Source organism: Anopheles cruzii, chromosome 2 (genome assembly GCF_943734635.1).
Source record: "Anopheles cruzii chromosome 2, idAnoCruzAS_RS32_06, whole genome shotgun sequence".
NCBI lineage: Eukaryota > Metazoa > Arthropoda > Insecta > Diptera > Culicidae > Anopheles > Anopheles cruzii.
Genome location: NC_069144.1, coordinates 8,392,928 through 8,404,350, shown reverse-complemented (window position 1 = coordinate 8,404,350; position 11,423 = coordinate 8,392,928). Strand labels below are relative to the sequence as shown.

The following is an 11,423-nucleotide window of genomic DNA, read 5'->3' as shown; positions in this document are numbered from 1 at the left end:
TGCAACACAACACTGCCAAACTGTTTGGTCGCGAATAGTTTCACTGATAACTGATAAGGCTCGCCGGCCGACGACGTGGAGTGTAAAAAGTTTCCGTTCTGATCGAAAACATGCCGCAAGCGCTGGTTTTGCTCTGTGCCCTATCGGTCCTCATCCTTCCGATCTACGGTGGTGGCCCCGAAGAGAACGAGGGCGTAAAGTACGCGGATCGTTGTGAAGCTTGCAAAATCCTTGCGACGGAACTGCAAGCACGGCTAACGGAAACCGGCCGGTCGCACGATGTAATCGAGTTGGGGTACGTACAAGTTTTTACCAAAAAACGGACACAGACTAACAACTTCCCGGTGGTCTGCCACCGCACAGGTACTCGGTGGATGATGTGAAGCCAAAAAAGCGCACGGAGTATCGGCGCAGCGAGCTGCGCCTGCTGGACACGCTGGAGAACGTTTGCGAGCGAATCCTTCAGTACAACATCCACAAGGAGCGCAAGGATAGTACGCGGTTTGCCAAAGGAATGTCACAAACGTTTCAAACGCTACACGGCCTGGTGGACAAGGGCGTGAAGGTGGATCTAGGCATCCCGTACGAACTGTGGGACAAACCGTCGGCCGAGATCACGCAGATGAAAACGCAATGCGAAACGCTGCTCGAGGGCTACGAGGATGTGATCGAGAGGTGGTACTTTGAAAAGCAGGACGAAAAGCCACTGATCGAGTATCTGTGCGGGGACCATGTGCTGAGGGATGGAAATGCGGAGTGTCTGGGCGAAAAACTAGAAACTGGTGCCAAAAAGAAGGGATCCAAGAAGAAGGGCAAGAAGGAGGAACTATGAGCGTGACGATCCGGACCCTAGATACCGTAATGAGGCCGGTTGATTCGACGAAGACTCATCAAAATGTAATCAGTTCCGTTGGGTTGTTTCCATCGACTACAATTTATTTACGACACACAATTTACATCGACACAACTTATTTACGTTCGAGGCCACTATTTTACCTCAGCTCCCCAATTCCCCGTTCGGCCCGTGCCCGATGCCGACAGACTGTCCCACGATGTTAAGTAATAAAAGAAATAAATTTGTTTTAATCGCCTGCAAAGTGCAACGATCAAAATTGCTCTTTCGCTTTGAAAATATCCCATATAGTGGCCGGGTGACGGGCACTCACCAGCCGAGTTCCGCGGATCGGATTCTGACAGTTCGGGGCGAAAGAAACGCGAGAGAAAGAAAGAAAACCCAAGCGGCCCAAGGAGGGACCGAAAGAAAGAATCGCTATTAATCTTGTCATAAACAAGTTTGGCCCATAAACAAATGGGAGAAAAAGAAAGAACCTCTCGCCGCGGGGATACACACGCAGAACCAGGCTTGCGTGGTGTGTGTCGGTGTGCGAAGAAGCGAGTGTGCGTTGTACGCGAACGAGCGAGCGTGTGTTTTTCTCGCTGTTTTCATGCACGACAAATCGGTCCCAAACGAATTTCGGTGCACGCACGGATTCGCACGCACCGCGAGACGTTCTTCGGAGTGGCGTGCGTGAAATTGTGAAACGGTGGCCGAAAATTCCGAGCCCGAAGGCTTAAAACTCGGCACGGCACACACAGGCAACGGACACACGCAGGCACAACGCCACACACAGCAAAGGGGCAGCAAGATGGCGGCCGCCTACTAAGAAGAACGACGGCAACCACACACAGAAGTTAAGAAGGGGAGTCCGTCCGTCGGTCGGGTTTTCGGTTCGCGGTGTCGGGTTGACCTAAACCCCGAAAAAAAGGTTCCACAGAAAAGTGTTCAATCCGGTTCCGGTTCGTGTTGGGGTGCATTTTCCACGGCCATCGTCCTGGCCGTGGCCAGTGGCGTTCGCCCGATAGAGCACAGAAAGCAATCCGTCGTCGTTCCTCCCCCCTCTTGGGTGCCAAGTGAAAGGAGGGTGAATGAGTGAGGGAAGATATAAAAAAAAATATTCATAAATCCATAAGTGCAAAGTGAAAAAAAGGATGGAACTGTGTGAATCGTAATGGATGCGTCGAGCGGGGGTGGCTGTTGGATAATTAACGCTAGAACACAACAACACGGCGGCCACTCAACGACGTCGAGGACTACCACCGGGGAGGACGGCAGCGACGGGCAGCAGTGCTCGCGGCGGCAGTCCGGGAAGGCGACGGCAGGAGAAGGAGCCACTTACGGCGACGGCGACGGCGGCGGCGGTGCACCAGCGACGACGCTGGTGCTGCATTTACGAAAGAATTAGCTGAAAAAAAAGGGCTCCTCACCGCGCGCGAGCAACACAAAAGCGTCGTCAAGCGGCACCAGAAGCGGCGGAAGAAGAAGCAGAAGCTACGCTCTAGGTATGTTCGCCCATTCTTCTTCGCCCCCTCCTAGCGTCGGCGGCGGTCGCGGTGGCCTCTTCAAACGAGGCCCGTCGAGGAGCCCAATCGAGTCATTTCGCTTCATTTCTTTCGCTGTTCGCTGTTTTTCCTTCCCTTCCCTCGCCCCCTTTCGGCTGCGTGTGTGCGTTGTGTCAAGGGTTGGCCACAAAGCACGAATTTTTCACCCCGCACCACTCGCCCTCGTGCCCTTCCCCGCCCACCCCGTTAAATCTTCTGGCGACCGCCGCCCGCCCGCACCGCCCGTTTCCATTCATTATCCACGGCACGGGGTTTTGCTAATGTGTGCTCTGTTTCGATTTTTCTTCATGCGCGCCGCTGTGTGTGTGTGTTGCGTGTGCGTGTTTTCGCGCGTACGTGCGCTTGCGTATGTGTATATCCGATACGCGATATCCTTTCAGAGAGAACGAACGAACGAGCGTGCGGTGGTCTCCACACGGACACGGCGCCCCCTTTGAATCGGCGTTGTGTCGTAAATAGAGAAAGAAGCAACAAAAAAAAACACAAAAAAAAATCTGTCCCCTGTGCGCCTTTGTGCGAGGAAAAGCTGTAGCTGCCAGCAGAGCGACACCAGAAACGGCAACAAAATAGGCACCAAACGGAAGCCGTCACGATGAGGAGCACCAGTGGCCACCTGCTAATTCGGCTACTATTGCTCCGGTTGGTCGGTGGAATGCTGCCGCTGGATGCTGTGCTGAAGGCGAAACAACAGACAGCATCATCCGTCACCTCGATCGCAGCAGCCGGCGACGACGCGTACCCGCAACACCACCACCAGCAGCAGCAGCACCGCCTGCTAGACGATATCGTTGCCCGGTACCGGCTAGCGAACGGTTCGGCGGCGAGCAGCAACCATCATCAGCATCAGCATCACCAGCAGCAGCACCATCGGTTCACGCACCTCACGTACGACGCTCGGAGGCGCACGTTCTATGCCGGCGCCACGAACCGGATACTGCAGCTGGGCGAAAACCTGACACTGGTGCGCGAAGCCGTGACGGGCCCCAAGCTCGACTCGGCCCAGTGCCATGCCGCCGGCTGCCCACCGGATGTGGTGGACGGCGTGGAAACGGACAACCACAACAAGGTGCTACTGTACAACCGGGACGGGGACACGCTGATAGCGTGCGGCAGCCTGCACCAGGGGGCCTGCGAAATCTACTCCCTGTCCGAGCGCCGCTTCCCCGAAGCGGTCCGACCGATCGAGGTGGCACTGGCGGCCAACGATGAGCACTCGTCAACGTTTGCGTTCATCGGTCCGAGCCGGTACCGGGAGCGGGAGGACATTATGTACGTCGGGACGACGTTCACGAACGTGGGTGACTATCGGCACGATGTGCCGGCCATATCGTCCCGCCGGCTGGACGATCTGACGTACGCCGAGTTTTCGATCCAACAGTCGAACATCAACATCGACGTCAAGTACCGGGACCACTTTCTGGTCAACTACGTGTACGGGTTCAACAGCACCGAGTATGCGTACTTTGTGTTGGTGCAGAAAAAATCGCACCTCGCCGACGAGGCCGGCTACGTGACGCGGTTGGCGCGGATCTGCGTCAACGATCAGAACTACGATAGCTACACGGAGGTGAGGAGGGCCGGGAAATACAACCACGGGATGGACGGGATTCTAATCGGTGGTCTCTCTCTAGGTCACGATCACGTGTATGGTCAACGGGACGGACTACAACATTCTGCGCGATGCCAAGCTGGCCCAGGCGGGCCAGAAGCTTAGCAACGATATGGGCATCAAGCGGGACGATTTCCTGCTCGTGGCTGTCTTCTCGCCCTCGAAGGAGATCACGGATGAGCCACAAAACCGGTCCGCCATCTGCATGTACAGCCTGAAGGACATCGAGGAGGTGTTTAACGAAAACATCCACTGTAACGTCCCCTTTCATCCGTGTGATCCTCGGGAATGTTCGATAATGACCCTCCCGCTTTTTCCTTTCAGCCTGTTTCAACGGTACGATCAAGGATCGGAACCTGGGCTACATTTCGGGCACGATCGACGACGGCAAGTGTCCGGAGGCTGGCTCACAGGCCGGGAACGTTTACAGCTTCTGCAATGTGGGACTAAAAATTAGTGGCGTTACACCGATCACGGCCACGGCCCGGTTTGGTTTCGGTGAAGGGATCGCCCTAACGTCGATCGCCGTCACGACCATCGGACCGCACACGGTTGCCTTCGTGGGCACGAATGATGGCTGGGTACGGAAGGTGCTCCTGTCGGGGAGGGAGGCCGGTGAGTACGAGCGGATGGCGATCGATGAGGAGGGTTTTGCGATCCTACCCGACACGATGTTTGCCCCGTCGAACGATCATCTTTACGTGCTGTCCGAACGTAGCGTAAGTTTTCTCCCCATTGAATGCTGAACTGAAACTAAAAGGAATCCCCATCCTTCCCTTGCAGATCATCAAGATGAAGGTGGAACACTGTGGCACCTTCGGGAACTGCTCGGACTGTCTGGAGTCACGCGATCCGTACTGTGGTTGGTGTTCACTCGAGAAGCGGTGCACCGTACGGACGGCCTGCCAGAAGGACACCAGCGCCGCTCGCTGGCTATCGATCGGTACGGGGCAGCAGTGTATCGACTTTGAAATGGTTGCCCCCGATCGGCTACCGATCGGTCAGCAATCCGCCGTGCGGTTGGTGATCAAAACGTTACCCGAACTGCCACACAACGCGCAGTATCGGTGCGTGTTCGGTAATGCGACACCGATCGATGCGAACGTCACGAAGGAGGGTCTGGTGTGTGCTTCGCCACCCGTCAACGAGCGGCCCTCGATCGGTGACGGCCAAGATCACGTCCTGGTGCCACTGAGCGTGCGCAGTTCGGAGACGAACAAAGACTTTGTGTCGCGCAGCTTTGCGTTCTACGATTGCACGCGCCACGAGACGTGCCGGCAGTGTCTGGTAAGCAACTGGGGTTGCCACTGGTGCATTTACGATAATCGGTGCGCCTTCAATACGAGCTCGTGCCGCAACTCGGCAAACATCGTGCAGAGTGAGGCGGCTTGTCCCCGGTTACGGCAACGCTCGGTGCCGATCCTGCTACCGAACAAGGTACCGAAGGAGATCCGGCTGGAGATCGAGAACCTGCCGCGACCGCAGAGTGCCCACACCGGGTTCCTGTGTACGGTCAACATCGAGGGAGCGCACATGGTGCTGCCGGCCCGGGTCGAAGGCAACAAGTACATTGTGTGCGAAAAGACACTCGTAAGTTGTCCCGGCCGCGGGTTAAGCGAAGCGAAGATTGTTTACGTTTATTTCTCCCACCGACAGTATTCCTACGAAGCGGCCACCAACGAGTACGAGGCGACGGTGGATGTGAACTGGAACCGGAACCACTACATCGACACGGTGACCGTGGTGCTGTACAAGTGTGAAATACTCGGCTCGCACCGTGACCACGCCGACTGCAGTCTGTGCGTGACGCGCGATCCCAAGTACCAGTGCACCTGGTGTGGCCAGCAGTGTAGCTTCAACGAGACGTGCTCGGATGGCGCACCCCTGGTGGTGCGGGGTGGTGGCCGCATGCCCGGTGAGGAAGGTGGTTGCCCGCGCCCTCGGATCGATCTGATCAAACCGCTCAGTGGACCGATCGAGGGCGGTACGCTGGTGACGATCGAGGGCAGCAATCTGGGCATACGGGAGGAGGACGTTCGGGGTCGGATCCACATTGGGAACGTGCCGTGCGAGCTGGAGAGGTACGAAATTTCCGTCCGCATCGAGTGCCGTACGGGTGTGGTGGGAAGCGAAATGTCCGCGCCGGTGAAGGTTGGCAACGAGGCGGGTTTTACGATGTCGAGCGTTGAGTTTCGCTTTCGGGATGTGCAGCTCGAGGGTTTGAGTCCCACGATGGGTCCACAGTCGGGCGGTACAAAGTTGGCCATCATTGGCCGGCACCTGAACGTGGGTACGTCGGCGGTGGCTTATCTGGATGATTACGAGTGTCGGATTAACCGTACGCAGGCCTCGTCGAGTCGGTTGACGTGCGTAACGTCGGCAGCTCGATCACCGGAACACATTCGCATCCTAACGTTGCGCATCGATGGTGCCAACCGGACGCTGGCTTGCAGTGGCGGTGGTGTCGCTGGTGGCAGCAATTCGATGGGTCGCGGTGGAGTGTACGGTAGCGGAGCGGCCGGCACGTACCACAGTCGGTACGAGACGTGCAGCGTGTACAACTACACGGTCGATCCGAAGATAATGCAAATCAAGCCGCTGAAGAGCTTTCTGAGCGGTGGCCGCATGATGACGGTGCACGGCACCAACCTGGACGCGATACAGATGCCCGAGATTGAGGTGTACCTTGCCGAGGAGCGCCTGAATCGGTCCACCTGTGTGGTGCTCAACTCGAACCAGATGGAGTGTCCATCGCCCTCCGTCCGTGAAGCGTGGCTGGCGGTGCAACAGCAGCAGCTACTGCTGCGCAACCAATCCACCGGCGGTGGCCAGCACGGTGGTAGCGAGTTCGCACAGCAACTACTCTCCAGCTTCGTATCGGCCGACGGACGTCCATTGCAGGCGGCGGCACTGGCGGCCGCCGCACCGTCGGCAATGCCCCAGCACCAGTATTCGCTGGCCCCGCCAGCCGCCGGTGGTTCGCCAACGGCCTCGCCATTTCTTCCGTCCGATCAGCAGCTCCAGCTGCTGCTGCAGATCAACTTTCTCATGGACAGCGTACTGTCCGTGCGTAACCTGCCGAAGCACTTTCAGAACCTTCGCTCGTCGATAGTGTACGTCGAGGATCCGGTCTACCAACCGTTCCCGAATGCGGTGAAAATGTACAAGGGTGACACGCTGGTGATCGAGGGTGAACACCTGAACGCGGCCAGCGACGAGACGGATGTGAACGTGACGATCGGGATGGCCCAGTGCAACGTGACGAGTCTGGCCCCGACGCAGCTCGTTTGCACGCCACCGCTCGAGCAACCGGCTCCGACGGACGAGAATGGTGTCCCGACGGCGAACGATCTGCCGCTCGTTGTGGTGCGCGTTGGCCGCAATCTGCGTTTCCCCATCGGTAAGTCGCGCGATATATGGTGCGCCGGTTCCGAAAGTTAATTCTCTCCATTCCATGCAGGTTTCATCAAGTACGATCTGATCAAACCGTACGCGTTCTCGCACGTCCTGTTTGGGGTGATCGTTAGTGGGATCTTTTTCGTGTTTTCGTTGCTCATCATTCTGCTGATCTATCGGCGCAAGAGCACGCAAGCGGAGCGGGAGTACAAGCGCATCCAGATCCAGATGGACACGCTCGAGAGCAACGTGCGGATGGAGTGCAAGCAAGCGTTCGCGGAGCTGCAGACCGATATGACCGATCTGACGGCCGATCTGGAGAGTTCCGGTACGCCGACGCTCGATTTAGTCAATTACGTGATGAAGGTGTTCTTTCCGGGCGTCTCCGACCACCCGGTGCTGCTGGTGAATGGTGGTGGTGGTGGTGGTGCGAAGTTGCCGGGGACCGGTGGAAGCCATCACAGCCATCACGGGCATCACGTGCACCCGCACCAGCGCACGAACTACGATCAGGCGATGGTGATGTTCGAGCAGCTGATCAACAATCGTGTGTTTCTGCTGCTCTTTATCGATACGCTGGAGGCACAGAAAACGTTCAGCATACGCGATAAGTGAGTCGATCGAAGGACCACCGAGTGGGCCGATTTTTAATAACCCGCTTCCTCTTCCAGAGTAAACGTGGCCTCGCTGCTGATGATAGTGCTGATGAACCAGATGGACTACGTGACGGACATACTGAAAAGCTTGCTGCTGCGGCTGATCGAGAAGTCGGTAATGACGAAGCACCCGCAGCTGATGCTCCGCCGGACGGAGAGTGTGGTCGAGAAGATGCTGACCAACTACATGGCGCTCTGCATGTACGACTATCTGCGCAATTACGCCGGCAACTCGCTCTTTCTGCTGTACAAGGCGATCAAGCACCAGATCGAGAAGGGGCTGGTGGATGCGGTCACGCACGACGCACGCTACTCGCTGAGCGAGGAGCGGCTGCTGCGGGAACAGATTGCCCACAGCATCGTGTCGCTGCACATCATTCAGGACGATCTGGATGAGAAAGTGCAGTGCAAGGTGCTGGACTGTGATACGATTAGCCAGGTGAAGGACAAGATCCTGGATGCGCTGTTCAAGAACACCCCGTTCTCGCTGCGTCCCGCCGTCCACGATCTCGATCTCGAGTGGCGCCACGGGCGTGGTGGCCACCTGGTGCTGCGGGACGAAGATGTCACCTCGAAAACGGTGCACGGCTGGAAGCGCCTCAACACGCTCGCCCATTACGGTGTGAAGGAGTCGGCCGTGATGTCGCTGGTGGCGCGACCGCACGACGGTTACAACACGCCCGGGCGGCACATCTTCCCGTACTGCTACTACATCAACAATCCACCGTCCTCCAATCATCATCCGCACCTTTCGTCCGGCTCGTCCCCCTCGGCACCGCCCGGGTTCGGGTGTTCGGGAAGCGGAAGCGGTACGATGATGTCGGCCCACAACACCGACACGCTGCTTGCCGGAAGTGCCAGCCATCATCACCATACGCAGCACCACCATCATCATCATCAGCACGCCCAACAGCAGCAGCAACAGCAGCAACAGCAACAATCGTCTGTTGGCGTGTTCCATCTAGTGAAACCGATGGACGATCGCTTTTCGACGCTGTCATCGTACGAGCAGCACGGATCGTCCTCATCGAGTGCCGCCGGGGGGCCCCATGCCGTGCTGTACGGTACGGGTCCGGGTGGAGGCAGCCACCATAAAGCAATACCGGAAATCTTCCTCACGCGGCTGCTGGCGACGAAGGGCACGATCCAGAAGTTCGTCGACGATCTGTTCGCCACGATACTGACGGTGAACGAGGCACTGCCGCCGGCCGTCAAGTGGCTGTACGATCTGCTCGATGCGGCCGCCCGGCACCACGGCATCCACGATCCGGAGGTGCTGCACGCGTGGAAGTCGAACGGGTTGCCGCTGCGCTTTTGGGTGAACTTTATCAAAAACCCCGACTTCATCTTCGACATCCACAAGACGCCCTCGGTCGACGTGTGCCTGAGCGTGATCGCACAAACGTTCATGGACGCGTGCTCGACGACCGAGTACCGGCTGGGGAAGGATTCACCCTCGAACAAGCTGCTGTTCGCGAAGGTACGCCCCGGGTCTTTTTTTTGTGTTCACCACACGTTCCGTGACCATCCTTGTTTTCGTACCCCTCTAGGATCTACCTCAGTACCGGGAGATGGTTTCTAATTTCTACGCCGACATTGCCATGATGCCTCAGATCAGTGATCAGGAGATGCGAAGCGCCATGCAAAGGCTATCGATCCACCAGCAGCAGTTCGACACGCTCGCAGCACTGAAGGAGCTCTACATCTACGTTAGCAAGTATCGTTTACAGGTAAGCAACACGGAACCAGCAGCCAGTTGCCTGGGGGCCAACGGTTTAACGTTTGACATTATTTTGCAGATTAAGGAAGTATTAGAAATGGACCTGGCGGCAAGCAAGTGCCATTTAGCACATAAGCTCGATCTTGTCGCGGCCACGTTAGAGGGTTTGTAGTCCTGTCGCCAAGCACAATGCATAAAAGTGTGCTTAACCATTAAACGCTTTTCTTTTCTCCCCCGATACAGACGACGAATGCAAAACAATTGACTATTACGAATAGCAACAAATGCCGCCACCGACAGCGACGTCGACGGCGACGACGATGTCCGGTGGCCGAACGCGGAAGAAGCGGCACTTTTTAAAGAATGGCCATATTTTAAACGAGAGACAGCAAAACGTAGCAGATTGAATAGCACGGCGATCGGAGCACGATCCATGACGGGGCGGGTCCATGCCTCGGATCCGGACCGTTTTTCTTTCGTCGCTCGATTACATGCAACAAGTGCTGACCGGGTGATTCGAAGGAAGCATTTAATAGTTTAAATAGCAGTAACATTACTTAATCTTCCGCCGCGTCCCGCGTCCGCTCCGTCGGGAGCAAAAAGTGGGAGATGTTTAAGCCTAGTGAAAAGAAACAAAAACGAAAACTAATCTGCGATCGCCGCAGGGTAGGGTACCGAGCGGCCGCGACCGAGTTGCGCGTGGTGTCGATGGGACGCAATATGTCCATTTATTTATAGTGTTCAAAACCCGAAGCCGATACCGGAAAAATATTGGGGCGCATACTCACGCGGGCATCCCTCGGAGAGGGATGGCGCGCTCTCTGTCAACTCAAATACGCGATCATTGTTGCCTGACTAAACACCCCCGGTGGGGTACTTTTTGGAGGGAACACAGTTCAAGCCGCCAGCTAAACCTGGGACTGAAGCTATACCGCGAACGGGGAGTCAGCCACATACTAGAAACGAAGCTGCTGGTAGAGCCGGTGGTGCGTACCGCCGTCGTGTGCCGGTTGCATTTTAAAATGGATATAGATTCTAAGTTTTTTCCCCCGCAAACAAAACACTCAACGTAATTATCTCTGACTGGAGTTATTTTTTAACATACAGATTTAAAGCAAACAAAGGAAGCGAAGAAAACAGAAACAAAGCCGCGTTCGCGGACGATACTCTACTTATATACTCAACGGATGATCTGGACGGAGGAAATAGAGCGAAGAAACATGACGTAAAAAGACGACTTATAGTCAGAAAAGTAGGATGAAACGTTAATTTAAAACAACAACAAAAAAACAAAAGTTAATGAAACAGTGATAAGGAAACAAACACAAACAAATTCAACACACATACAAAACAGAGAACACATGGAAGTGTCAAGTGTGAAACAGGAGTCAAGCAAACGAGGAAAGCCGAAAAATCAATGACAACTTGGAAAGACAAGAGAAAATGCGACTGATTGAATTAATATACAACAAAACAAAAAGGCAGAGAGAGAGAGTGGCCGAGATGAGATGGTACAGAACGGGGAAAGAGAGGACGAACGGGTTAGATGGCGGGTGCGGTGAAGCGAACCGAAGCCACATCCGGTGTGTTTGCGTGGTGAGAACAAAACAAAAAAAGTACACACTGTGTTGTAAATAAATCA

At 55.8% G+C, this 11,423-nt stretch overlaps 2 protein-coding genes across 2 annotated transcripts; both read left to right on the top strand.

Annotated features, from left to right (window-relative positions):
* On the top strand, nucleotides 1–1,066 carry LOC128267422 (protein canopy homolog 4). Its single transcript, XM_053004254.1, has 2 exons — nucleotides 1–295; nucleotides 364–1,066. The coding sequence occupies exons 1-2, from the start codon at nucleotides 111–113 to the stop codon at nucleotides 830–832; spliced, it is 654 nt and encodes a 217-aa protein (XP_052860214.1). The 5' UTR covers nucleotides 1–110; the 3' UTR covers nucleotides 833–1,066.
* Nucleotides 862–11,423, top strand: LOC128277395 (plexin-B). Its single transcript, XM_053015847.1, has 11 exons — nucleotides 862–897; nucleotides 2,933–3,967; nucleotides 4,032–4,263; nucleotides 4,334–4,728; nucleotides 4,793–5,599; nucleotides 5,666–7,409; nucleotides 7,470–8,016; nucleotides 8,077–9,541; nucleotides 9,612–9,791; nucleotides 9,861–9,945; nucleotides 10,025–11,423. The coding sequence occupies exons 1-11, from the start codon at nucleotides 862–864 to the stop codon at nucleotides 10,057–10,059; spliced, it is 6,561 nt and encodes a 2,186-aa protein (XP_052871807.1). The 3' UTR covers nucleotides 10,060–11,423.

Bases quoted from the DNA above. Each gene is read 5' to 3' on its own strand.
- LOC128267422 (XM_053004254.1), top strand. From the start codon at position 111: ATGCCGCAAGCGCTGGTTTTGCTCTGTGCCCTATCGGTCCTCATCCTT. The intron at 296-363 runs GTACGTACAAGT...GCCACCGCACAG, and splicing joins CACGATGTAATCGAGTTGGG to GTACTCGGTGGATGATGTGA.
- LOC128277395 (XM_053015847.1), top strand. From the start codon at position 862: ATGAGGCCGGTTGATTCGACGAAGACTCATCAAAAT. The intron at 3,968-4,031 runs GTGAGGAGGGCC...GTCTCTCTCTAG, and splicing joins ACTACGATAGCTACACGGAG to GTCACGATCACGTGTATGGT. The intron at 9,542-9,611 runs GTACGCCCCGGG...GTACCCCTCTAG, and splicing joins ACAAGCTGCTGTTCGCGAAG to GATCTACCTCAGTACCGGGA.